The sequence below is a fragment of the Erinaceus europaeus genome, chromosome 5, assembly GCF_950295315.1.
Source record: "Erinaceus europaeus chromosome 5, mEriEur2.1, whole genome shotgun sequence".
Classification (NCBI taxonomy): domain Eukaryota; kingdom Metazoa; phylum Chordata; class Mammalia; order Eulipotyphla; family Erinaceidae; genus Erinaceus; species Erinaceus europaeus.
The window spans coordinates 111,990,002-112,017,579 of NC_080166.1; the positions used below are offsets into that span (position 1 = coordinate 111,990,002).

Sequence of the window (27,578 nt, forward strand, 5' to 3'; positions counted from 1 at the left end):
ATAAGACTATTTTATTATATTTTTATCTCTGATACTAGAATCTAAGAGAAAAATTTTACACTTGAAAATTTTTGTAATTTTTAAGTTCAATGTTTTGTTTGTTGCTATCATTTTAGCAACCAGAGAGTGAAACTGGCATTTACATGTATTTCACTTAGCACCATGAAAACTTACATAGGAATAAATGTGGTAAAGATGATGGTCTAGAACAATGAGATCTCTTGATTTTCAAGCTAGGCAACAACATTTTATTATTTTTTCTTTAACAATAAAGGAATAAAGGCTTTTTCCCAGAGTTTTTTTTTTTAACTTTTTTAAAGGCATTTCATCTTTTTATATTTTTTTTACTTCTTAATATTTATTTATCTATTAGATAGAGACAGAAAAACTAACATGGGAAGGGGGAGAGATAGAGAAGGATAGAGACAGAGAGATATGCAGCCCTGCTTCACCACTTGTGAAGCTCTCCCCCTGCAAGTGGGGATCAGGGGCTTGAACCCAGGTCCTTGTGCACTGTAATGTGAGCACTTAACAGGGTACACCACTTCCTGGCCTCTGCCCTAGAGTTTTGAAGTTAAGAAAACAGAAGATCAAATTTACAGAAAGATATTAAGTAGGAGTGAAGAATTGTAAGTAAATAAGTAATGACTAGAAAAAATATTATACTTGAGTCTTTCCCAAAGTTAGTAGATACTGGTACCTATTAGTTAGTTGGTTATCCAAGGTATTGGCCTTAAATGTTTTGACAGCATCGTTTTTGTCTGAGATCCTTTATGGAGAGACAAGACAAAAGTATGGATGAACATTTAGATCATTAAACTCACTTTGGACTTCTTTCATGTCATAATAATTTTACAACATAAACATTCCCCAATAAAGAGAACTGTGTTACATTTCAGAAAATGTTAGAAGAACTACTTGTGATTTTAGGAAATTGTTATTCTGGTATACTGAAAACAAAAATATTTCTAAAGTAAACAAAACCTTAATATAAAAATTATTAAGTTTTAAATAAAGAGTAATTCTGACACTAAAATCAAATGAAGTTCATCAAAATTTTACAGAGTAAATCTATATGGATAAAAATTGCATCAGGGAGTCGGGCTGTAGTGCAGCGGGCTAAGCGCAGGTGGTGCAAAGCACAAAGACCGGCATAAGGATCCCGGTTTGAACCCTGGCTCCCCACCTGCAGGGGAGTCGCTTCACAGGCAGTGAAGCAGGTCTGCAGGTGTCTATCTTTCTCTCCTCCTCTCTGTCTTCCCCTCCCTCTCTCCATTTCTCTCTGTCCTATCCAACAACAACAACAATAATAACTACAACAATAAAACAACAAGGGCAACAAAAGGGAATAAACAAATAAAATAAATATAAAATTTTTTTTAAAAAATTGCATCAATAAAAAGAACAACTACTCTTGGTGTCTCATTTTCCATATGTTCTTCTGTTCTTCTGGGCACAAATTTTAAAGAGGAAGAAATGGGGTTTCAGAGAAAGTACAAGACTTACTCTTGATCATAAAACTAGGGTGTGGTTTATTTCAAGTCTTTCCAGTAGGGTCCAGCCTCAGACACATGGGTCTGTAGTATGATTGTGCCCAAGCTTATATTAGGACAGTTTACATTAGATTCACCATCAAAAGTCCAGTTCTGAGGTCAGAAGTGTTCGTGATGGACTGGCCATAGACAGTAGCAGAAAAAAAAAGAAAAAATGAAATCTAATTCTATTCTATATATTCTTCAAATAAAATTGTTCCCTTTATTCTTCACCTTCACTATCTCCCCTAGGTTACCAGAGTGATCAGCACATGAATGGACAGAACTACAAGGCACCACTCTAACATATAGGTCAATTTCTCATTCCCTAGAGAGGTGATGCCAACATGTGATATGAAATAGGTTATTTTAATAGGACTATGTCTTTGAGACAGGAATTACACAAACATTACAATTTGCAAGAACAAAAGGAAAAGATACAGTCTGTCTTTCACAACTGAACACTAGAGGTCTCCCTAACCTAGGTGTCCCAAATAAGTCATGAACTCTCCTTCCGGATTTTGGTTGTAAATTGCTTGATACACTATTTTCTTCTTATTATTTTTTTTAGATAACTTCATATTTTTACATATATAGATCATATAATATTTACATAAACTAATATATATTATATGCATGTATATATATATATATATTTAAAATTCCTCTGCAAATGTAAACTCAATACTTTTCTCTTACTCCTTTTGAATAAACTATTATTTAAATCACACACATGCCAGAATATAGTTGAATTTGGCGTAGCCTAGATTATAGAGCTCTGACTCTTACTGTAAAGAGAACTTGTCTTTCTTTGCTGATTCCTGCTTCTCTTCCTCCCATCTATTTCCATACTTAGAGAAATGTTGGGAGGCAGGACTGCCTGGGGAATAAGCTAGCCTGGATACTTCCTCCAAACAGGCTTCTAAACCTTTATACAAGTAAGGAATATAATCTTGGGCTTAATTTAATTGCCTTACTGAGAAAATATTAATTTACATGGCTGTTATCAGAGGCACAGTTCTACATCCCTCCAAGATGAATTTCAGTATACCTCACCCTTTACTGTCATTTTTTTTCTCTACCATAGGCCACTGGATCTCTAATTTTCTTTTCTTTTTTCTCCTTCTTCTTTTTTGCATTTTTAAAAAATATAGTTATAACATAAAAGATATTGACAAAACCATAGGATAAGAAGGGTAAAATTCCACACATTTCCCACCACCAGGGTTCCATATCCCATCCCCACCCACTGGAAGTTTTCCTATTCTTTATCTCTCTTGTAATATGAACCCAGAATCATTATGGGGTGCAGAAGGTGGAAGGTCTAGCTTCTGTAATTGCTTCTCCGCTGAACATAGGTGTTGGCAAGCCATGGATCTCCAGTTTTCTAATGCATAAAATAAAGGGCTTGGGCTAGATAGTCTTTAAAAAAAAATTCTTTTGACTGAATGTTAGAATCATTTCTTTTAAAAATATTTTTTATTTCTTTTATTTTAATGAGAAAGAGTAGATACAGAGGGAAAGATACCAAGAGAAAAAGACCAGAACACTGCTCAGTTCTGGTTTATGATGGTGCTGGGTATTAAAACTGGGACCTCAGAGCCTCAGGCTTGGAAGGCTTTTGCAGGAGCCAGGCGATAGTACAGCAGGTTAAGCGCACGTGGCGCCAAGTGCAAGAACCAGAGTGAGGTTCCAGGTTTGAGCCCCGGCTCCCCACCTGCAGGAGAGTCACTTCACAAGCGGTGAAGCAGGTCTACAGGTGTCTATCTTTCTCTCCCCATCTCTGTCTTCCCTTCCTCTCTCTATTTCTCTCTGCTCTATCCAACAATGACAAGATCAATAATAACTACAACAATAAAACAACAAGGGCAACAAAAGGGAATAAATAAATAAATGTTTAAAAAAAGGCTTTTGCATAACCATTATGCTGTCTTCCCAGCCCTAGAATCACTTCTTAAGCTCTAAAAATGTTTAAGTACCAACTTGATCAATTAAGTACCAATTTAATCAAATTAAGTTAAAATAGTGAAGCAAAGGCATCCATCAGTAAAGTTTCAAGGTTTTCTCAGTGATTCTAATTTGCAGTAACAGCTGTGAATGACTCGACTTGCCTGCCTGTGAGGTTTCGTCTGATTTACTACTAAGATTCCAGGGCTTTATCTTGACTGACCTGGTATAAACTTTCAGATAAAATGTTTTTAAAAATTTAGGTCTTCCACATATTTACCTTTTTTTAAGGTTCAATTATCTCACTTCTAAATCATTCCTAGAAGTCAAATTTTCTCCTTTCATGGTACAGTAGGACAGTTAAGGTCAGAGAAATGAACAGAAGAATTTAGATTCCTCTCTCCATACTTTGGCATGTAGACAAGATTCTGTAGGTAAACTCACATGTTTGCCAAGCCAATTTAATTACAGGAGCGAGCCCAACTACTAAGGCATACCGTGTCAGTCATTCTCTACTAGGGAAACTGACTTGAAAACCTGTGAGTAGTGCAGAAAGACATATATTTGCTATGCTCATCAACATTGGCATAATCTCAATATCAAATCTACTAGCTATATGTTCCAACATATTTGTAGTTAAAATACAGCAGGTGGCGTCCCTGCATACATTATTACACAATAAGGAGTGATCTCAACTATTAAAAGCTTCAGGTGCCCACTATGTTTAGACTTGTTCTTTATTCTTACTAAGTTTATCTACCCATCTCACAAATAATAAAAAAGTATTATTTGTAGTATTTACACTGTAATCAGAATAGATCTTCTCCCCCCAAAATTATTAATTTACTAATACAGAAGAGAGAACTAGAGTATCACTCTAGCACATGAATGTTAGGGGTCAAACTTGAGCCTTCATGCTTGAGAGTTCAATACCTTATCCACTGCATCACCTACTAGATTCAGCTGATTAGATACTTTTCAATTTTCTCTAAAACTGAGCCCTTAACTTTACGAAAGAGGAAACTAGTAAAAGATATAGCATAATGAACTCATTCTCTAAACTATATGGTAACAGCAGGGCCGAAAAAGTAATTTTCTTTCTAAAGTAAAGAGCTGATATCTTTGTTCCAGAGTGGATCAAAGTTATTGTTTTATTAAAATTTATAGTCTTTCTACTAGTTACTTGTAAAGAAACTATTGTTTTTTTTCATCACCACTAAAGAAAAACCAAATGCTGTAAAAAGGACTGACTATTCATATTAACAAAACAACTATACTTTAAATTATAAACTGTACAGATTTCACACAGTGTCCATAATACCTGTATTCAAAACATATTCTTAAGCTTTTATTCCTATCAATTTTCTAATAGCAGAATTTTAGGAAAATAGTGTGTCAATTCAAGTTTTTGTGAGTCTTGAAGGATATTTTTCAATTCTTATAGGCTTGGGATCAAAGTAATGATTCAAATACTATTGTAAACATACAAATATCTCATTTTAAAAGACAGGAAATTTAAAATATGCCACATATTTTGCTTACAAAGTTCAATAGCATTTTACCTGTCCAAAGTGTCATCGGACCTATGTCGACTTATTCTGGCTTTTGGTTCATCACTCTCATTTACTTTCCTATAACAAACAAACAAAAAAACCAACTATAGTATAGCATAAATTACCAAAACAATGGTTTGTAAAACCTCTCATGCATTTAGCTAAATATTGGATTACATAGAAGACACACATGTCACAAAGAAAAGGTAGATTTGAAGTCTCCAAATCTGTTAAGACTTTTATTTGGATGGAATAAATTATGGAAACTATAATTTTCCATGTTAAAATTAGGATTTTTGTCGTCAGTTATATCTAACAATGATATAATATATTGAAACTGGGGATAGTAATATGTAAAGCAAACAACACAGCATGCAAAGTGGCTAATAACTAACGGTTTATCGGTATTGTTCATTTTTACATAACTGAAACACAATTCCTCATAATAAGCTATGTTTGCTGAGTCTTAGTGTCATAATCCAACACAAGGCGGTAAATACAAGTTGACACACTTAAAGTTCAGTACTGTATACAGGGTTGAAAGAAGATAACTTACAAAAGGCAAGGGAAAAAATGGGAAAGAGCAACAGGAAAACTAGAAAGAAGTGAAAAGTGAAGGAAAAGAGAAATGTTATATAGGAGAATAAACAAGAGAGAAGAAGAAGTAGGGAGAGCAGAGGCAGGGAAAACAAGGACCACAGATAAATGGGGAAAAGTGGGAGAGGGAAGACAAGAAATGGAAGAGACGTGGGGGGGGGGAGTCAGTTCTAGCAATCATGTGAGAATATTCTGATAAGATGGATCAATTTTGAAAGTATTTATTAATTTGTATAAAACTGTGATACAGGGGAAATATTTGGGGAATTATGTCATTCTTTAGTGTTTGAATTTCACAATAGCATTTTGCAGCTGATCAAAATATTGATTCAGAAAAAATACTAGCCCAGCATATGGACTATGCATTTTCTAACTTGATGCAGTATATTTTTACTAATATTTGAAGGCAAATAATATGCAAAGTGCTGTGATGATCACTTAAGAAATAAAGAATATAGTAATGATAAACATGACTCACATGTAGCTACAGGACAAATATGACATATACACCCAAAGATGAAAAGTGGTCACTGCTAAAAGGTCAGGTAGAATAACAGAAGCATCCAAAGTTGAGAAAGCTTATTTCCAGGTTCAGAATCAGAAAAGGATTTCTAGATGAAGTGTAGTTCAAACTAGAGAATAAATAGAGGTGGACATTTTCAAACAAAAGTAAAGGGAATGGTGCCACTTAAGGGTGAAAAAAAAAGTAAAGAAAAATACCTAATGCATTCCACAAGCCTTTAAGGGGACAGTGAAATGGTATGACTCCATAGAGTGTATAATGTGTGGGTACAAACAGGTGCCACAGGAGCAACAGAGCCCCTATTATAAAATAGTGCCTTCAAAGATAACATCACTTTATGACTTTCCTTCATTAGCTGGTTTTATTCTTCCTGGCACTGGTCACAACAGGAAATATCATCTTTTGTTTCTTTCAGTCTCTTCCTCTTCCACCTTGAACTAAGATGAAAGTCCTATGAGGGCAAGGACTTTGCTTTGTTTTTCAGTCCTTAGGTCTGTGTCAGACATGTAATAGGCACCTCTGCAGGCATCAGTCATATGTGACATGTTAAAATTATCTGACAGAGGAAGTACCAAGTACATGTCCTTGTGCATAATATGGAGCTACTTTCTACGAATAGGAATAGACCTGTTTTTATTTTTTCTTTATTTTCAATCTCTTCTCACATGGGTCTCTTTGCATACATTGTTTTAAACATTGTTATTAGTAATTTAATAATGGGTTATATGATTATTGGATTATAGTTCCATACCACCACCAAAGTTCTGTGCCCAACCCCAACCTACCCCAGTAGTCCTTTCCCCCCCATAACAACTAAAGTTCTCACAAGTATTTTAAGAGACAGCTTGGTCACTTTTTTTTTGTTGCTACTGCAAGTTCATGTGCTTCAATTCCCTATAGTCTACATCTGAATGAAACCACCCTGTAGTTGCCTCTCACTTCCTTACAACTTCACTAGCATAGTCACCTCTTGTTCCATCCATTTTGTCCCCAAGAACACAATACCGTTTAAAAAAAAAATCGTTGTAGACCTTATGGACTCTGCTGGTAGCACTTATTTCCTTGCACTCATGATGATATGCTATCCTTCCCTATTTGGAAACCTTTGCTCATCCTTCAAGTAGTAATGCCAACAGCAAAAATCACTTCCTTGGTGCAGTCTCTGATTTTGTCAGGTAGTCATCTCTTCTTTCTACTCTCATAGCACTATCACACACTTTAGGAATAGCACTTTCCATAGCAAATGCTAGTAAGTTTGTTATGAATTTGCCATTTTCCATGAATACGAGCTCTGTAAGGTCAAGGGTAGTGTCATGCATTTTGTATTCTCAGAACTGGGCTCAGTATTAGCATACAATAGGTGTTCCATAGTGGCAGCCAGTGATCATCAAAGGGGATTCAGACTCTGTGAAAAGGCAGAGAAGTGCCCAAAGGACAATAATATAGCCTACCCTGATAGAAGTGTGTATTTTGAGATACTAGCTATAGGTCAAAGTAAAAATGTCTTCAACTTACAGATCTGTGTTAATGAAGATTAAAGTATCTTCAAAGTAGTACTTGAACTAAGTTTGGTGTATTGCACCAAAGCAAAAGACTCTGGGGAGGGAGGGTTTTCAGGTCCTGATGCATGATGGTGGTAGATGGGCATGAGAGTGTTTTGCAGAAAATTGAGAAATTTTATATGTATCAACAACTATATTTACTGTAAACCATCAATCCCTTCCCCCTCCAAAAAAATTGTTACTTTAACCAAAATGCTGTTGAATGCGAAGGGTTCAGGAAAACAACATAATTTACAAATATAAAATAAGCACAGAAGGTTCTCCTATTATCTTCAACAATAATCAGATTATGAAGCTGATTTTCCTGTCACACTTTAAAACATATATGTTTGCTCTTTAATAGTTCCAGAAAAAGACAAATCAAATGGTGGCTGGACTCAAATGATTCATTTGATTAGACAGATGAGGGTAAACTAACAGTAAGACTCAAATCTTCAAATTGAAAAACAAGGAAAGGACAAGACTAAGGGACAGCCTAGCAAGTAAAACTCATGCGTGGAGCATTGAGCTCCATCCCTACAACCACATGGGAACACTATGACTAGCACCAAGGAGAGGTCCATGAGTGCTGGAGAAGTACACTGGTATCTCCCTCTCCTACCTCTAAAAGTACAGAGAGCTCTAAAATAAACACTTCTTATATACCATGCCATGGCTAGCTATCAAACTCAAGTAAAACTACCATAGTTGTGTGGCCCCAGGAACATGCCTAGAATGGGCTTCCTAGCTTTCTACCCAAAGACCCCTAATCTCATCTGCTCTATTCCTACTTTTTAGTTCCTGTTCATTAACCATTTTGTCTCAACTTTTGTCCTGCCCGACCTCACCACTGTGTCTTGGAACCTCACATCTCCAGAGCTCTGGCCCATTAGGGAAAGATAGAAACAGGCTGGGGGTATGGATCAACCTGCCAAACCCCATGTCCAACAGAGAAGCAAGTATAGAAGCTGAAACTCCTACCTTCTGTACCCCAAACCAACTTTGATCCATACTCTCAGCAGGGGAGAAGTGATAGGAGGATGAAGAGGACTCTGAACTCCAGCTCAATCAGTATCCAGAGAGAGAGGGAAAAGAAGAGGGACATATGGAGGTAGTAATGTTATCATGAGTGACTTGGAGGGTAAGAGAGGATTGGATCAGGAGAAAGGGGGGCAATTATGTATAAATGTAGACAGATAGTTGGAGATGATGGCTGGCCCATGTCTACAACCTTGGAAAACTGGTGGCTTGCAGTGGGAACACTGAAGATTCAGAAGTCTGGTGGTGGGAATGGTGTGGATTTAATCCCTTGTTGACATATAATTTTGTAAAAGAAAAATTAAAAATAAGTAAATAAATATTTTTAAATAAAAAAACTAACTAAATAAGTAAATATCATGCCATGGGACCAGATGATAATTCATCCCACCAGGCATGCACCTTGCCATGGGCAGGTAGATCCCAGGTTTGAGCCCAGGTACCACATGGGAGCACTATAGAATCAAGAGGAATTCTGGTGCCATGAGTTTCTCCCTCACTTTGTGTCATACTGTATATGTAATCAAGCTGTAAAAAAATGGAAATGTCTTCCCAAGAGAGGTATAACTCAAACATTCAAGGTCTTGGTGCCTCACAAATATACAACATGAAAAATAATCACATTTCTGTACTAAATACTTCTTGGTGGCAGACACAGGCTACTGGACCAGATACAACTTGTATCTGATACACAAGTAGGTTCTTCTGATGGGTGTGGTTGCTTGTATGTGTGTGAGAATAAAGGCATTCCAATAAGAATATTATCTATTTATTTGATCACACAGCTTATTTATGTCATTATGATTACTAATACTGTCTGAATTTTCCTGCTAATTGGATACTTTAGCTTTCAGTCTGTCAGCCACTGAATATTTATAAAGGGTTTTCACAAGTATAGAAGGTTCTAGAAAGAAGTGTAATGTCCCACAAAGCAAGCACACTCTGAACTGTTATTTTTATATTTTAAGATTCCTTTTCCTAAAGATCAGAATTAGTTTTATCTTGCCACATCTCTATGGGCTATCTTTTCTTTCCCCTTAGGAGAACCTCTTCAGTGAGATGGGCAGAAAAGTGGTTATTCTACACCTCCAAATTTAGCTCTGGAAGCACGCAAGCTGGAGAAGCACAAAGTGTACCTTGTGGAAACCTTGATGTTATCACAAATACTCCCTCATGTGCCCAGAATGTGAAGGAAAAGCCTGAGGCTAGCCACAATATTCAGCCTGTCTTGTACACTCCTTCTCTCAAAACTATTGTCTTTGTATTTCTGCTAGTGATGTAACTAGTTTGAAACACCCACCTGTCCAAGGCATCATGGGAGTTATGTCGGTTGAGAACCACCCTTCCATAATTTTCATCTCTGTAAAGAAAGAACAAAATTAAGTCATGGGAAAAGTTATCATGTGGGTAAGCACCAAATACGGGACACAGAAGAAAAAGTTAACAATTTTTAGCATGGCTAATTCATTTTGCTCCAAGCATAAAACCTCAACAATGTCTTTGTTTTACTCTGCTAACTAACCACTTGAAAGATCATGGTGAAAAATAAATGTGTTAGCTTAAACACTAATTACCCTGATTTGTTCCATAAAATCTATATGAAATTCAACAATGGAATCAGTGTTTGTCTTTCTGTTTATTTGATTTTTTAAATCAGAACATGGGAATCATCAGCCAACTACTTTGCATATATTGAGAGTCCTTTCTTCAGAAGGCAAAAGTTTCCTACAAAAATGTTTTAAATTTAATTAAGCTCATTATATTGGGGATATTTTCATTTCATGAACTTGATGGTTTTCCTTAACAAAAAAGTAGCAAAACCAGTACTAATATATATGCTTAAGGATTTGATCATTAACTTATAGGGGATTTAAATTTGCTTCTTTTTTTATCACAATAAAACATAACGATTTTCTTTGGTCCTTAAAATAATGTTATGAATTAGATAGGAAAGAACTTTACAGATATCTACCTCATAGATGAGGAAATTGAGAAGAATGTTGTACCTTTCCAAACATTAAAAGGTTAGCAAGTGGCAGAGGTAGGTACAGAACCTAGATTTTTTTTATTCCAAATCTTTGTTTTTCCTACTGATCAACTCTGCAACTGATCTTCACACATAAAATTACAAAGATATTTCTGTATTATTTTGTACCAAAACATAAAACGTATAGGTCATTTTAAGCAGTGTCAAAACATGTAGTAGAGCCCTTGGCCTTAACCCAAGGCAGTAAGTAAGTACCTGAATCTTTTTCATGTTAATCTAACCAAACCTGAAATACTACATTTCTCCTGGTCCTGCTGCACTAACAGTACTTACCACCCTGGAACCATTTGTAATAAAGCTACAAGAGAACTATACTGAGCAGCTGAAAGAAAGGTGAATAATAAAACCGAAACAATTTCAGCCATTATACAACTCCCAGATCCCAAGAGAAATTCCCACCTATTTTTGGTACCACTTCCTTAAACTTGACACCAGACACTTTATTTATTTATTTATTTATTTATGTATTTATTAATTATTTTTTTATCAAATTACATGTCAACAGGGGTACAAGTCTACACTGTTCCTATCACCAGAGTTCTGAATCCCTGATCCCTCCATTGCAGTCCTGCAGTTCTTCCAAGGTTGCAGACATGGGGTTAACTGTCATCTCTACAACTATCTGTCTACATTTGCACATAACTGGCCCCATTTTCTTCCTTTCCAGTGCTCTATTCCCCTCCAAGAAACATATAACCCTATTGCTATATGCAAATATCTCTCCCTTTTGCGTCATCTCTCTCTGGGACCCAATGAAGCTTGAATTCAGAGCCCTCTTATCCTCTTTCTCCCATCACTTCTCCCCCACTGAGAGTATGGATCAGAGTTGTTTTGGAGGTGCAGAAGGTAGGAGTGCTGGCTTCTGTAGTTGCTTCTCTGCTGGACTTGGTTGTTAACAGGTCAATCCATACCCCCTGCCTGCACCAGAACATTCTTAAAAGAAGAGTCATGACAAATAATCACAAATTGGGCCAATGGGATAGAGCCAATATCCCCTTTAAACAGCACCTCCCATGCCATCCAAGCTGACTTCCCCGGATCTTTTTAAGGAGGCACACCTGGCACCAAACTATCCTTTCGATCAACTTTAATTTGTCTTAATGTCTCTATCTCCATTAATCTGTGCAAATATTTGCTATCAAAACTTATGATTACATTTGACATCTCTCTACCTGTATGAAAAGCATAAATGCTACATTAGTCTCTAACAGAAATAGTAAATGTTGCCTTATGGGAGAAAAAAAATTACTGAATTTCAGAAGATAGCATTAGTCTCCAAATATCCCTTACTAACTCTTACAAGAATGAAGTATAATTCCAAAACTGATATTTACTTTATCTAACAGTTAAAAAGGATGCTTGTCGAATAACCAGGAATCAAAGTTTAGAGTAAATGTTCTGCAAATATTTCTTTTCCTTTTTCTTTTCTTTCTTTTTTTAAATATTTTGCTTATTTATTAGTTAGAAGGATACAAGGAGAAATAACCAGATAACACTCTGGTATATATGCTGCCGGGAATCAAACTCAGGACCCTATACTTGAGAATCCAACACTTTTTATCCACTGCACCACTTCCCAGACCACTGTAATGCAAGATTTCTCAACTTGAGCTCTATTGACACTGTGGATTTGACTTTTTTTTTTTTTTTGTGGCTGTGGGGATGTTCTGTTCAATATTAGATATTTCACAACATCTCTGTCCTCTCCCCATTAAATACCAGGAGTTTCCTCCAATTCTGACAACTAAATATATCCCTTAGCCACTTGAGGGCAAAATTACCCCAGTGGAGAATCACTGGTGTAATGAAAAGACAATGGATCATATTAAACCTCCACCCCACCACTAAATAGCTGTGTGCCATTGGACAAGTTAAGTAATCCAATCCCCAGGTCTCTCTTTTGTGAAATGAAACTGTGATATCTACTTTATATGAGAGTTATAAAGTTTAGTGACATTTACACGTAACTAATATCCAGTCTGACATATAGAGGAAATGAAAGGGTGTTCAACATGTAGAGCATATGATAGGGCATACATGTTACAGTGTACAAGAACCCAGATTCAAGTGCTTCATCCTCACTGGTTGAGAGGAAGCTAAAGGAGTGGTGGAGGGAGTGATGGAGCAGTCAGTGTTACAGATGTTTCTTCTCTCCAATCTCTAACTCTCTCTGTCTGTCACCCTCTATTAAAAAAAGTGATTTCCTGGAATAGTGGAGTTGTATAGGCAACCAAACTCCAGTGATAACCCTGGTACAAAGATAGAAAAATTTAAAAAGGTACATATATAGTGTCTGATATATTTATGCCGTATGTGTAGATATACACACACATATATAAGAAGCAAACAAATGTCTGACAATAGCAGTGAGGTTATATATTTATGCTCATAGTTTTCTGATCTTTAAATACATAGATAGTAGAAGCAATGTCCAAAGCAGGTTGGTAAAACTTTCTTGATAGTGTTTTCTTGTGCAAAATAATACATTTACCACCACAAGGTATACGATCACTTGGACGAAAAAGTGAATTCAGTATTTATTACTTTTTCTATTACATATAGAAAGTTTAGATGAATTATTATTAACTGTCAATGTGTAACCATACTTGCATGTTTTAGCTTTAAATGACACAGTCAACATGCATCAGGAATTTTTTGTTTCATGCTTTGTTCTCAGTTAATCAAGTAAGCATAAGCCTCTATTCTAGTTTACTATAGCAATAAAACTTTGTTTTCTCCCACTAATGACTCATATTCTCCTAGATATTAAAAATAGTAGAGCTATTCTTGAAAATCTGATGTAACCAAAGAAAATTAGACCAATTGACAACATTTTAAAGGGAAAGTGTCTATTTTTCCGATGACCATTACCTTCCCAAATAGGGTGACTCTCTTATCTACCACTCAGGCTTCCCACTTCCCACACCCTCATACCTTTCCTGTTCAGGACGCTTCTTTATCCAGCTGTTGTCCTGTAAGAAAGCTCTTCTTTTATTCAATTCATGAAAACCCTGTAGCTTCAGTGTGGTCCCCTGAGTGGTGTTCTTCATATCTATCAACAGGACAAATGAAAAATTGTGTCAAGGTAAGTGTGGGTTTGTTAACCTGGAAATCCTGAGAGGTGCACTTGATTGGCCAGCATCAGTCTTCTAACCTGGCAAGTTTGTACTGTTTCAATGTAAGATGTGCTGGCAAGAAAGAACAAATCCTACACCTCATCATTAAAGATAACATAAAATAGCTCAGGTGCCAAGTGAAACTGCTCATGATACCCTATCTGGCCCTACCAGCCCTGTGATATACCAAGACAAGGTTTATTGGGATGGCCATTTTACTAAGTAAAAAACAAAAACTTATGCCTAGGAAGTGTACACAGGGCTGTTTTAAAAGTACCCGGGAGGTAGTGATTAGTAAGTCCTGGTACTTTTGAGTATAAATCATTTATATAGATGATTTCATGGCAGCCAGAAACATAGACATTCACAATTGAAAAAGGTGGTATCTTTACTGATTAAGAAACTTGAGTTGCAACCACATGAGTAAACGCCACAGTATTTTTGTTTATTTTCTTAAGTTTAATTTTAACACTGATTAAATTAGAGTATTGCTCCTAAGCATTCAATATCTATATAAGACTTAGATCTGGGGAGTCGGGTGGTAGCGCAGCAGGTTAAGCGCACGTAGCACAAAGCTCAAGGACTGGCATTAAGGATCCCGGTTTGAGTCCTGGCTCCCCACCTGCAGGGGAGTCGCATCACAGGTGGTGAAGCAGGTCTGCAGATGTCTCTCTTTCTCTCCCCCTCTCTGTCTTCCCTTCCTCTCTCCATTTCTCTCTGTCCTATCCAAAAACAATGACATCAATAATAACTACAACAACAATAAAAAACAAGAGCAACAAAAAGGGAAAAATAAATATAAATAAATATAAAATTTTTTTTAATTAAAAAAAAAAGACAGATCTGTGAGTTACTTTTTTCCAGGGTTTTAAGTTTTCTGAGTACCGGAAACATTATTACATTACCATGTCCTGTGGGAGGTGGTTTTTTCAAGGCAAAATTGGACATGCTGTCTCCCACCAAGGAGCTAAAAGAAAAAAGATAGTAAAAACATAGTGATTTGACTATTCTACAAGTAAGTTGAGCGTTAATAGTACATATTTTTTAAACTCACTGAAAAAGTCAATGAACTGAATGAACAGTTTAATCTGGTCTGAATACATTGCATAAAGTAACCTCCTAAGAGGATGAGCATTTGTTATTCTAATGCATTCATTTTACACATGAAAAAATGCTCAGTATGTTTGATGCCCCTAATGTTTTATGATAAGCAATTATCAAAACTGGGCCATCAGTTCACTGATTTATTGAATCAATAATAACTCATTGAATGTCTATATGTATCCAGCACTGGGGACTACAAAGTTGAGAAAGACAAGTATCTGGCTGGGTCATTGAGCAGACAGACATGAACCTGTAAAGAGTAAGAACCTGTACTAAGTAAGATTTACCAGTTTCTTTATTAGGAAAGTATAGTGAATCCAGGCAACCAAAAACAGACACTCAGAGAAATGGAAATGATAGATCTTGGGGAACACTGGGGATTTTAAAGGAAGTACTGCATGGCTGCAGTCTTAGCCATAACTATATAGCCAACCATAGTGATTAAGCTGGTAAGAGGTTAAAATAACCCATTAAGTTCCATCCTACCTGAGGTTTCTAGGAATACTTTGTGACATTGTTAGTCCTAAAATCTCTTTGTTTTTAAAGAACCTGTCCCTTCACACACACAAATACACACACTTGAAAATTGCATTTTCTGTGTCTGGGAAATAGTCTAACTGGTGGAGGAATGCAGGACTTGAATGCCTCATGTTCCAAATCTATCTCCTGCACCATATGTATTATGGAGTGGTGCTCTGGTTTCTTTCTCTCTCCTCTTTTTATATGCCATATGAAATAAATAAATTCATTAAATCTTTAAAAATTTGTATTTGGGGACCAGGTTGTGGCATACCGTACCAGGTTAAATGAACATATTACAGTGTATTCAAGCCCTTGGTCCCCACCTGCAGGGGGAAAGCTTTATGAGTGGTAAAGCAGGACTACAGGTGTCTATTTATCTTCCCCTCCCCCCTCAATTTCTCTCTGTTTTTATTCAATAATAAATAAAAATATTTTTTTAAATAAAATATTTTCTAAAACTATATCCTGTCAATATGTTTATATAAATATAAATATAGTTCAGTGTCTGTATTATTATATATTTATTATTATGACAGTCATTTTTCCTTTTGTATTAAAAATTTTAAATTATAACACTTGTCTACTGGACCCTATATACTCAGTTTTCTTTTTCATTTTTTCTTTTCTTTTTTTTTTTAACTAGAGCACTACTCAGCTCTGGCTTTTGGTGGTGGGGGGTGGTAAGGGGGAGGGGATTGAACCTGGGACTTCGGAGCCTCAGGCATGAGAGTCTCTTTGCATAACCATTATGCTTTCTACCCCCCTCATTGTTTTTATTTTAAATGATAAATCAAACTTAAGTTTCCCTGAATGTGGAACTTTAAGTATTTTTCTTCTTATTTATGTTCTGTTCTTTTTATTTTACCAGAGCACTGCTCAACTTTGGTTTAGGGTGGTACAGAGGATTGAAGTCGGGATCTCAGAGCCTCAGGCTTGAGAGTCTATTTACTTTTTTTGCATAACACTTATGCTACCTTCCTAGGCCTGGAACTTTTGAGTTTTAACACCAGAAAATGTTTGGATAAACTGATTGTGACTTTTAGTGTTCTTTACAAGGATATTGGACACAAATTTGTGCCAAGCCTGCCTTTGCAGCTGCAAGGGTTCAGTCTTCACCTTTAAGATGTTCCCCTTGACTAAAAACAAGTAATCTTTGAGTTCAAACCACCCAGCAAACAATGACAAGGCAGAGGCACCAGAAAAGGACACCTGATTTCTATGACAAATATAGTTATGCTGTACGAGCTGCTTTTTGTGTTGTTGTATGGACATACACATATCTTTTATATTCTGGATATCTTCTGTGGAGAATTGTATGTTCAGTAATTTTTCCTATTTCTAATGGGGTTGATAGTACTGCTTTTTTTTTTAATTCTTTTTTTTGAATTTTTTTTCTTTTTTCTTTAAGAAAGGATTAATTAACAAAACCATAGGGTAGGAGGGGTTTTTAATTCTTTATATGTCTTGGTTGTTAGTTCATTACCCGACATGAGACATGTAAATATCTTTTCTCATATTGTAGGGTGTCTATCTATTTTGGTCATAATTTCTTTAATGAAGAAATTGTGCTTTTTTTATGCAGAAGTGATACTGGTATATCAACAGCTTATCTTTTGTTTTCCTCATTGTTGGGGTCAAGACTGCAGATATTTTTGAAGCAGATGTCATGTAGCACTCTGCCAATATTTTCTTCTATGTATTTTTATGATTTCTGGTCTAATGTCTAAGTATTTGACTTATTTTGAGTTTACCTTAATACTCAAGCACTCAACTCCATGGCTTCACTGTTTAGGAAAACAGAGAACAAAGATATAGGGGAGATGTGGTTGAGTGTGGGAAGGGGATGAGAAAAACCTTGAATTTAGGCCATTGGGAATGCAAGACATGTGAAGCTGCCCTAAATGGCTGTTTCTGAACTTCCTAAAAGTTTGGCAGAAAACGGAGGCAAAAAGGTATGGACTAACACCAGTTTAGTCTTGCCATGTCTAATGATAAGCATTCTGAGTAAAAGTTGGGCTTTGGTTTAGAAGACAGATTTTGTCTATTATGACCTTGCCATGTAACATCCTCTTCCTGAACTATAATTATCTTAGCTGGGAAAAGGAAACAAAAATAGCTACCTAGCTAGATTAAAGTTGAGACAATGCTTTTGAGGTACCCTGTTCAGTGCAGGTACCCAGCTATCATATTTGTGTGATTAGAAAAGTTTCCTTGTATAGTATGACCATTAAAATCAAGTCAGACACACCTTCACAGAGTAGCCTTAACTGAGTACTCCTTGATAGTCTTTTTATTATGAAAATATGTTCATACATAAATTTGTACATGAATAAATAAGCCTGCCTTATTCATAATAGCCAAAAAGAGGAAATGACTCAAATGTTCATGAACAAATGATGGATATACAACATATCTACACAGTGGAATATTACTTAGCAACAATAAGGAGTTAAGGAATGACTATACTACAGTATAGTAAAGCTCAAAGCATGCTAAGTAAAAGAAATCACACATAAAAGCAACAGGTATATGATTCCACATGAATTCTGGGTTTCTTTTTATGTTTTTCTTAATATCCTACCTATATCCCATTTCAACTTTCACTTCAACAAAGCTTCTGATGACCTTTTGGGTTCTTCCAGATAAGGAGTATAATTAAGACAGTGATAATATTTCAGACAATGCTACAGTAATTTGCAATGTATCTCATTTGGTTTCCACATCAATGTTTTAAGCTGCCCTAAATGGCTGTTTCTGAACTTGCTAAAAGTTTAACAGAAAATGGAGGTAAAAAGGTATGGACTAACACCAGTTTAATCTTGCGAATTTAGAGGGTGGGGAGGTGGTGCACCTAATTAAGTGCACATATCTCCATGCACAAGGACTTGGGTTCAAGCTCCCAATCCCCACCTGCAGGAGGGAAGCTTCACAAGCAGTGAAGCAGGTATATGGGTGTTTAGTTTTCTCTCTCCATCTGTATCTTTCCCTCTCAGTTTCTCTCTGTCTCTATTCAGTAATTAATAAACAAGTAAAATATTTTTTAAAGAGTGATATAATTCTAACTTGAAGAGACAGATGTCAAGCCTTGACTGGAATAGTTAATGAGTGAAAATGCTGAAATTTAACCCGGGGCTTTCTACTTAAGGTTGATAAGTTTTTCCTTTGCACCAGAGATTCTCAGGCCATTGATGAATTAGCAGAGAGTTGTACAGACAAAAATAGGTATCTCCTCTTTACCTTATATTTAGGGATGATTCTAATTAGGCTCAACACCTTGCTAAAAGGTCTGATATTTTCATGACTTTGATGACTAGCATTCTCCAGAAGGTTTTGTTCTTCTTCTAGCGTTTGCCAAGGTTTTGTTAATTGAAGATAAATGAGACTAGACATCCAAACAAGCTCATGGCCTTTAATCTCATTCTCCCTGCTAACAGCTAGATTTGAACCTGGATCAAGTCTGGGCCAGACTTGAACCTGGATCATACACATGATATAACAAGCACACTATCCAAGTGAGCTATCTTGCCAGACCAAAAACTAGCTTTTTCGTATGAAATCTACATGTTGCCAAGACAGTGGTAGCATCCGTTAGATGATCCGAGGGAGACCAGTTATATTCTTTAGACAACTTCTTTTCTTTTTGATGTTTCCATTACAACTAAGCCAATCTCCCTATGTCCCACCTGCTGCTCCTTTTTTTACCCTCAGTACCCACTGGAATTATCACACAGATCACCTTCTGGTATCAGTACATTTTGGTGACCCCAGAATTCTTTCTAGAAGCAGTAATAAAAAGCCTTAGAGGTATAAACATCTACCTCATGAGTCCCTTCTGCAGAAACTTGCTGAAGGAAACCTATTTCTCTTGTCCAGAACATAAAGTGGTGGTTTTATATATAGCTATTTCTTTATTATTAAACATGAATCCACAAAACACACACCTGTGAACAATGCATAGAAAAACAGTTAAATATGCTTTTTGCAGAGTAGATTAGAGGTTATAAATATGCCAAACTGGTATATTCAACAATATATACAGAAAAATTTAACTTTTATGTTTTCCATTAAAGGAATTACTTGTAGATTACTGAGATTGTCCTGAGTTTCAGCACTCAAGTAATAATAATTTACCCAGTTGTACTTATTTATAAGTAATATTTTTTAGTTTCATCCCAATTAAGTTTTTAATTTCTCCTGGAAAGATAAAACCTTAATTTTAGTTGCTCAAAATGCTGTTACCAGGACATTTGCCTAACAATAGCAGACACTAGATACTATATTTAAATGTGGACTACTATGAGAAAAGATGTGTGAAAGATGTCTATCTCTATAAGACAGGAAACTACAAAAATATTTCTGTCTAAAACTTTGCATATATAATTTGAAAATTCTGATGTTAAATCATGACATTCTTTTTTTTTTTCCCCTACAATTGGTCTATCTTTCATTATTTCTTGATGGCTAAACACCTGAAAAGGCTTGTTTTTACCCACCACTTACTGTCTCTGTCTAAAGACAGTTGTCTTTAAGTTTTGGATAAAAATCTTTTAAATTCTGCATAACAAATCCGTCAACCTTCTGAATTTGAAATTATCAGATGCACAGTATTGCTTAAATGTGCTTTTTCTATTTATTTTTTTATTTCCTTGTAGTCTTCTCAATTTCCTTCAGTATTTTCCTTTTAAAGGAGAGTAAAAGAGGATGTAAGGAAATTTGGACTGGGTGTGGTGTACTGCACCAAAGCAAAAGACTATGAGGAAGGAGGGAATGGGAGAAGATAAAGAGACATTAGGGTCCTGCTGTGTCTCCTACATACCAATCAAGGGGAGAGGAGAGGCTGTGCCTATGTGTTAAAGACTATACTATAAACCATCAATCCACCCCAATAAAAATTTGAAAATGCCATTTCCCGAATAGCAGATCTATGAGGTAATACATTATTCCATTAGCCCAGTCTCAGCCTTATCTCCTCCAGAACCAACTTCAGGAATTCCAAGTCAACTCCCAACTAAGCAATAATCTTCACCTTTTGGTTCCTGCTGATATAAAGACTTTTTTTTTCTTTAATTTTATTCTTCTCTTCCCACCCAAAGACAAAACATTGCATGAGTTACTTAATAATACCCTTAATACTACCTGCTAATTTTCTCTTAAGAAATATTATGTGAGCAAAGAAACTTGAAACAGGCTGGTATACAGAGGAATGAGAAAAGTGGCGGGGGCTGGGGGGAAGACAGAAAACAAATATGAAGCAGAAAACAGGCTAGCAAAGTTATAAAGTATAAGAGAAAAAAGTTTCAACATTAGAACAGATATTCTGGATCATATGATAGCTGTATTAAACTTAGATTTTGTACATTTCACATGATGATTTAAGGTTGACGCTATTATTTTTCTCATTCTAACCCTAAGTGAGAATTTCTGACAAATATCTATCAAGTCAATCTCCTTTGTACAAGAGTAAAACAGGAAATGTTAAAAATAAGTAAAACAGGGTTTTTTTTTTTTCTTCTATCTATCTTATTTGATAGGACAGAGAAATTGAGAGGGAGAGAGAGATAGGAAGAGAGAAAGATAGGCATCCACAGACCTACTTCACCTGTTTCACTATGCTCAGCTGGGTGCTCCCTGCCCTGGAGAGATGTTTTAAGATGAGCAGCTTGTCTGAGTAACATAGCTTGGGCACTGTTGGGATTCCAACCCAAATCAGCCTGATGCCAGAGTTCCTGTCCTGAAAGCCCAGGAAACAGTGGAGAGTAGGTGGAAAGTTACCAGACTAAGAGAAAGAATAAAAGGAATTTTACTTACAGAAAAGAACCATGATAGACCACAACAAAAAGGTAGATTGTCAACAAACTTCCATTGACCATTTAATGATTATGAGATAAGTGGATATTTAACTCCCCTGAAGCCCTTAATTAATTTATTAAATTTCTAATATACTTATATAACTTGATATGTTTATGGAAAAGACCAGATGTGAATAATCACCTAGGTAAACATCTCTATAGTGATAGAAAATAGATTAAAAAATAAAATAAAATAAAATAAAATAAAAGCAAAACAGCCATATTGTGCAGGAAATAGCATATGTATGTATGTGCTTTTGTGTCTTTGCCTTTGTGAATGAAAAATCTAGTTGTTTTATAATTGAATAATGCTGGCATCCTCACTTAATACTTGTTTCTCAGAAATCACTGGTAGAAGGGAACATCTCTAGGAAATGGAAAAGAACAGGTGCCATTAAGACTGTTTCCAAAAAGGAATAAAAGGGGTCTGATTACAAACTGATAAACAAAAGCATTATCTTCAACAGGGTAGAGAAAACAAACCATTAAACAACTTATCATCTAAGAGAAACATGACATTTGTGCAAAGAGAAAATAAGCAAAGCTTCTCGAAGTGTGTTAACAAGTCCACTAAAATTAATGAACCGTGTTTAACCTGAATATGCAGTGTAGAAGTGCTGTGCAGATGTCCCCTCAGGCTAGTGCCAGTTCCCATGAGAGTTGGGACATTCTTGGAGCGCCTGTTCCACCATGTTGTCCCCTCAGGCTAGTGCCAGTTCCAGCAAGAGTTAATCCGATATTCTCGAAGTGCCCTTCCCAACCAATCCTGTCCCGACTTGTCACTCCCAGTTTTTGCCCTACAAAGCCCTTCTTCTTCCGCCCCCTCTTTCTTGCCCGCTTTTCACTTCCGTGATTAGACGCAGGGAAGGTTGCTGCGTGAGGTGGCCATTTTGGTTAGCTCCACGTGGCTCGAACTGCTGTGCTCTCACCCAACTCTGAGGTGTCCACACAAATAAAGAATTGAGTTCCCTCTCTGCTCCAGATCTCCTCTCTCTCTCTCTCCTCTGTGTTGCACCTAACATAGAAGGAAATCCAATAATTGTCAGGTGGATAAAGACTCATTTAACCTGCTGCAGTGGCCAGAAACTGACTTCTTCTGTAGTTGCCCAGTCTTACAGTCTCACAGTAAGTTTCATGGAAATTTCTTAACTAGTGGTGAAACAATACAAAAATGTAGTAAAATTATGTATTTTTTAATCTGGTCACATGCTGCAATCTTATGGGTATTGCAATTGACTATAAAATTTTCCTTTTAACATGAGCTACTGGCTCATCATTCTTAAAACTACCTATCTTTTCTGCAATCTGAAAACATTAGACCTTAGCATTAAGTATACTACTCTGTGGTATGATGATCTAGTTAATTTTTAGAAAATAAGTTCATTTAGAGTGGCTGAGTAAGCTGTGGTTTATATACACAATGGGATACTACTCATTTATTAAAAATGGTGAATTTATCTTCTTTACCTCATCGTGGATGGAGCTTGAAGAAATCATGTTAAGTGAGATAAGTCAGAAACAAAAGGGTGAGTATGGGATGACCTCACTCATAGACAGAAGCTGAAAAACAAGATCAGAAGAAAAAACACTAAGCAGAACTTGGACTGGAGTTGGTGTATTGCACCAAAGTAAAAGACTCTGGGGTTGAGGTGGGGAGAGGGGGATGAGGTCCTGGATCATGATGGCATAGGAGAACCTAGTGGGGGTTGAATTGTTATGTGGAAAACTGGGAAATGTTATACATATACAAACTATTGTATTTCACTGTCAATTATAAACTATCTCCAAGTAAGGAAATTAATAAAGAAAACCTCATATAATATTTATTAATAAAAAGTTATTCAGGGAGTCTGGCAATAGCTCAGAGGGTTAAGCGCACGTGGTGCCAAGCACAAGGACCGGTGTAAGGATCCTTGTTCGAGCCCCCAGCTCCCCACCTGCAGGGGGGTTCACTTCACAGGCGGTGAAACAGGTCTTTCTCTCCCCCTCTCTGTCTTCCCCATCTCTTTCCATTTCTCTCTGTCCTATCCAACAACAATGACATCAACAACAACAACAATAATAACTACAACAATAAAAAAAGTTATTCAATAAAAATAAACTTTCACCTGAATCTTTCACTATCTCCAGCACTAGTTTAAAATACTTGCTTAGTGAGTGGAAATTCAAACTTTCACCAAGTACTATAATTGGAAAAGCCCTGTTAGTTACCTTGAGTACTTTATTGATTTTATATTCACAGAAGTTCTGTCATATGGTCTTTCTTTATCCCAATTTTGGGTAGTATGATCTTTATCATTGCATTAATAGTATATGTTCATTATAGACAACATGGTAATAACAAAAGAAAAAAAATCAGTCACCTCTCCTCAGTCATTGCTACTTCTATAGTTCTTTGTCTATTAGACCCTAATAAATACAGTCCATTTGAGAATAGCTAAATTTTCTTTTGTTACTCAAAATATTTCATCCTTTCTATTTACTAAGCAATTTGTTCTGCTTTATATCTTAATGCTTTTCAGTTACCAAGTTAACAGGAGCTACCATGAGGCCAACTCGACTTTCCTGGGCAGATGACCTTGCCAATGTGTCCTAGAACACCACCTCTCCAGAAAAAATAGAAACAGGCTCAGGGTATGGATCTACCTGCTAACGTCCATATCCAGTGGAGAAACCAGACCTCCCCTCTTCTGCAGAGGGATAAAGAATAAGGAAGCTTCTAATGGAGGAGATGGAGTATGGGACTCTGGTGGTGAGAACTGTATGGAATTGTACCCCTCTTATACCACAATCTTGTCAGTCATTATTACATCACTAATAATAATTTTAAAAAAGCTCTCTAGTGGTCCGGGAGGTGGTGCAATGGATGAAGCAAGCTTGAGGTCTTGAGTTCGATCCCCGGCAACATATGTACCACAGTGATATCTGGTTCTTTCTCTCTCTCCTCCTTTCTCATAAATAAATAAAATCTTTAAAAAAAAAAACTCTCTATATTATTCTGAACTATCTTTCTGACCTCGATTGCTAAGTCCTACAACTATGCTCCTACCTCTCTTTATTGTTTTTTCTATTTCCAAGCTACAAATAGCTTCCTAGATTTACTTCCAATCTCTGTGTTTACCCTTTTCTAGTTCATTCTCACTACCACCAAGACGTCACAACTTTGCATAAAACTCTTTAATGCTGTTCTATTATTTATTTATTTATTCCCTTTTATTGCCCTTGTTGTTTTATTGTTGTAATTATTATTATTGTTTTTGTTGTTGGGTAGGACAGAGAGAAATGGAGAGAGGAGGGGAAGACAGAGAGGAGGAAAGAAGATAAACACCTGCAGACCTGCTTCACTGCCTGTGAAGCGACTCCCCTGCAGATGGGGAGCCAAGGACTCAAACCGGGATTTTTACTCCTGTCCTTGCGCTTTGTGCCACATGCGCTTAACCTGCTGCACTACCCCCTGACTCCCAGTGCTGCTCTATTTCTGGGATAAAATCCAAATTGTTCACAAAGTTTACTACTTTATACTCTTCGGTTTATTTCCCTCACTGCCCCCTTCCTCACTCAAATCTAGTTTCAATTATAGTGGGTTCAGTTTCAGGGCTTTTATCCTTTTAATCATCTTTACGCTATTCCTCACTCCATGTTCTGAGCACCAGTCTTTTTGAGCTCTTCTCACCTTAATCTTTCCTTGAGAAAAACTTCTACTCATCCTTCAGGTTATGCGTTATGTAGCCTTTCAAAAGGGAGGCTGAGAAGGAATGAGCAAGAAAGATATTTGCAGCTCTGTTGCACTGCTCATGAATTTTCCCCTACAGGTGGAGTCTGGGGGCTTGAACCTGCATCCTTGTACATGGTAGCATGTGTGCTCTACCAGGTGCACAACTAAGTAGCACCATATTAAATTATTAAATATACTTCATGGATTCTTACATATTCTTCTGTTCTAGCACAAACATCAGTATTTAGTCTTGTGCAATAGGAACAAACTTTTACTTCTCATCTTTTAATACAATTTAACATATAATACAAGTACTCCTTATTTATTTTCTTTCTAAAAAGTCTATAACAGTGTCATTCATTAATTTCTTTCAGACAAATTTTTAGATTAATTTTGTGATGTTTTAAAATGTTTGTTATTGAACTTACAATTGAAATTGCATGGGTCCTACGTAAGGCTCGGGAAGAGCTGATATAAGATATTCAACTCACATATTTAGGTGTAAGATGCAAAGCTGCTTTTACTCAAGAAAGTCTTTATGTCATATAAAAATTTTGTTAACTTTTGAGATTTTATTCACCTGAGGACCATATTTTTTGTGTGTAGACTTCTTTTGATGTTTTGCATTGGGCTATTTACTGTAAAAGAAGTAGTTATATTACATGGTATAGACATATGTACGCATTGTTTAGCAAGATTCTTAAATTGTGTTTTTATCTGTTTATGTTGTGAGATGAGCATGTGTATAATAACCATACTTAGCCAGGATCTTGAAAAATTGCATAGTTGAAGAACACTGGACTTGAGTGCCTGAGGCCTCAGAAATCCAAGGTCTTTTTTTTAATTCTTATTAACTTTATTTATTTGATAGAGACAGCCAGAAATTGAGAAGAAGGGGGAGATAGAGAGAAGGAGAGACAGAAAAACACCTGCAGTACTGCTTTACCACCTATGAAGCTTTCCTCCTACAGATGGGGACCAGGGGCTTGAACCAGGATCCTTAAGCATTGTAATACATGCACTCAACAGGTGTGCCACCACTTGGCCCTAAAAATCCAAGGATTAATCCCCAGAACCACCATATCCAAGGGCTGAGCAGTGTCCTGGTTTATAGAAACTCTTTAAAAATCCTTAACTAATGATAAAAGAGAGAATACTGTGAAAAGGTAGGGAGAGAGCAGAATTGTAGGCAGGCAGTTTTCTCCACAACTTGTAAGTGAACCAAATTTTCTGTTCCAGTGTTCCATGTTTATCCTGTGGCTGATTTGCATTTCCGGGAAAACTACCAGTCTCCTGATATGTGTGTATCCTCATTTGAAGTGGTCTATATAGTTCACTACTTTGCCCTAAAAGCTTCCACACAAAGGAGACTTAACCACATTTTATGCCAGAAAACCTGGATCTAGAAATAGAATAAATTATTTAGCTGCTTAGAATTTTCAAGTACACAATTACACTGAGTATTAAGTACTGTTAGTTCTAATGAATAGAAACAGGTCATTATCACTTAATGAATATAAAATTTACTCTTCCAGTGAAAGATCATAATAAAAATGATTCATATCCTTAAAAATTAGCAGCTAACATAAAATGTAAATATAGTAAATGTAGGTGTCATTTGACAAAGCATCCCCTTGAGAATGGGCGTTTCCAAATTCTAAAATTTCATGGATTTTAGTCGTGTTTAACCAGAAACACAAATACAGTTAGAAGAAAAAAAAAAGATTAAAAAGTAAAGTTTAGCAAGGCCTTACTTCAAAATTCTCAACAAAAAAAGGGCCAAGACATAACCTAGAATTAGAATAATGTCAGCAGACAAGTTGTGTGATATCAACAAATATTTCCCTTGGACTGCTGGACAAGGATTTTTATCACTTCCTTCGTAAGTGATGCTACATGTTAATGCCTGAATCATACAGGATATTATCAGATAAATCATGTTTGCTCTTTGCTTAGTTTACCAAGAACTCAGGGAAATGAATCTTCAAGGTATTTTTGTCAAATATCCAGTGGTTAGAGAAAACATTGAGGTAAGCAGTACCTAATAAATGGTAGCTGAAGTGAGTGGTGTCCCAAATGGATGTACCACAACCCCTCCCTCCCAAAAAATATCATCTTTCTAGAGAAGCAGACCTGTTTTAAGATAAAAATCCTAGGAATATGATAAAAAGCAAGGCTCTGTACACACCACTAATAAAAAGTTTATCCTATTTTGTCCTTGCACACCAAAAATATATTGTAGTAACATTTTCAAATATTGCTAGCTGAGGAAATTCCCATTTCCTTATCATGCACAACCCTTTAACAAGGTAGAGGCAAATTAATTTATTTTTTTAATTTATTATTATTTTTATTATTTTTATTTATTTATTCCCTTTTGTTGCCCTTGTTTTATTGTTGTAGTTATTATTGCTGTTGTCATTGTTGGATAGGACAGAGAGAAATGGAGAGAAGAGGGGAAGACAGAGAGGAGGAGAGAAAGATAGACACCTGC

The 27,578-nt window shown here is 36.2% G+C and overlaps 1 protein-coding gene across 7 annotated transcripts in view; it reads right to left on the bottom strand.

Moving 5' to 3' along the window:
* Positions 1–27,578, bottom strand: part of SCEL (sciellin) — a 120,611-nt gene that overhangs the window by 78,334 nt on the left and 14,699 nt on the right. For 6 of the 7 annotated variants that reach the window (XM_060191608.1, XM_060191601.1, XM_060191603.1 and 3 more), the window contains 5 exons: positions 14,800–14,861; positions 13,713–13,830; positions 10,032–10,091; positions 5,042–5,110; positions 701–769 (listed from right to left, as the gene is read on the bottom strand). In XM_060191608.1, the coding sequence (XP_060047591.1) occupies positions 701–769; positions 5,042–5,110; positions 10,032–10,091; positions 13,713–13,830; positions 14,800–14,861 (378 nt within the window). The remainder of the gene's footprint in view (positions 1–700; positions 770–5,041; positions 5,111–10,031; positions 10,092–13,712; positions 13,831–14,799; positions 14,862–27,578) is intronic. The other variant, XM_060191605.1, reaches the window with a different exon arrangement.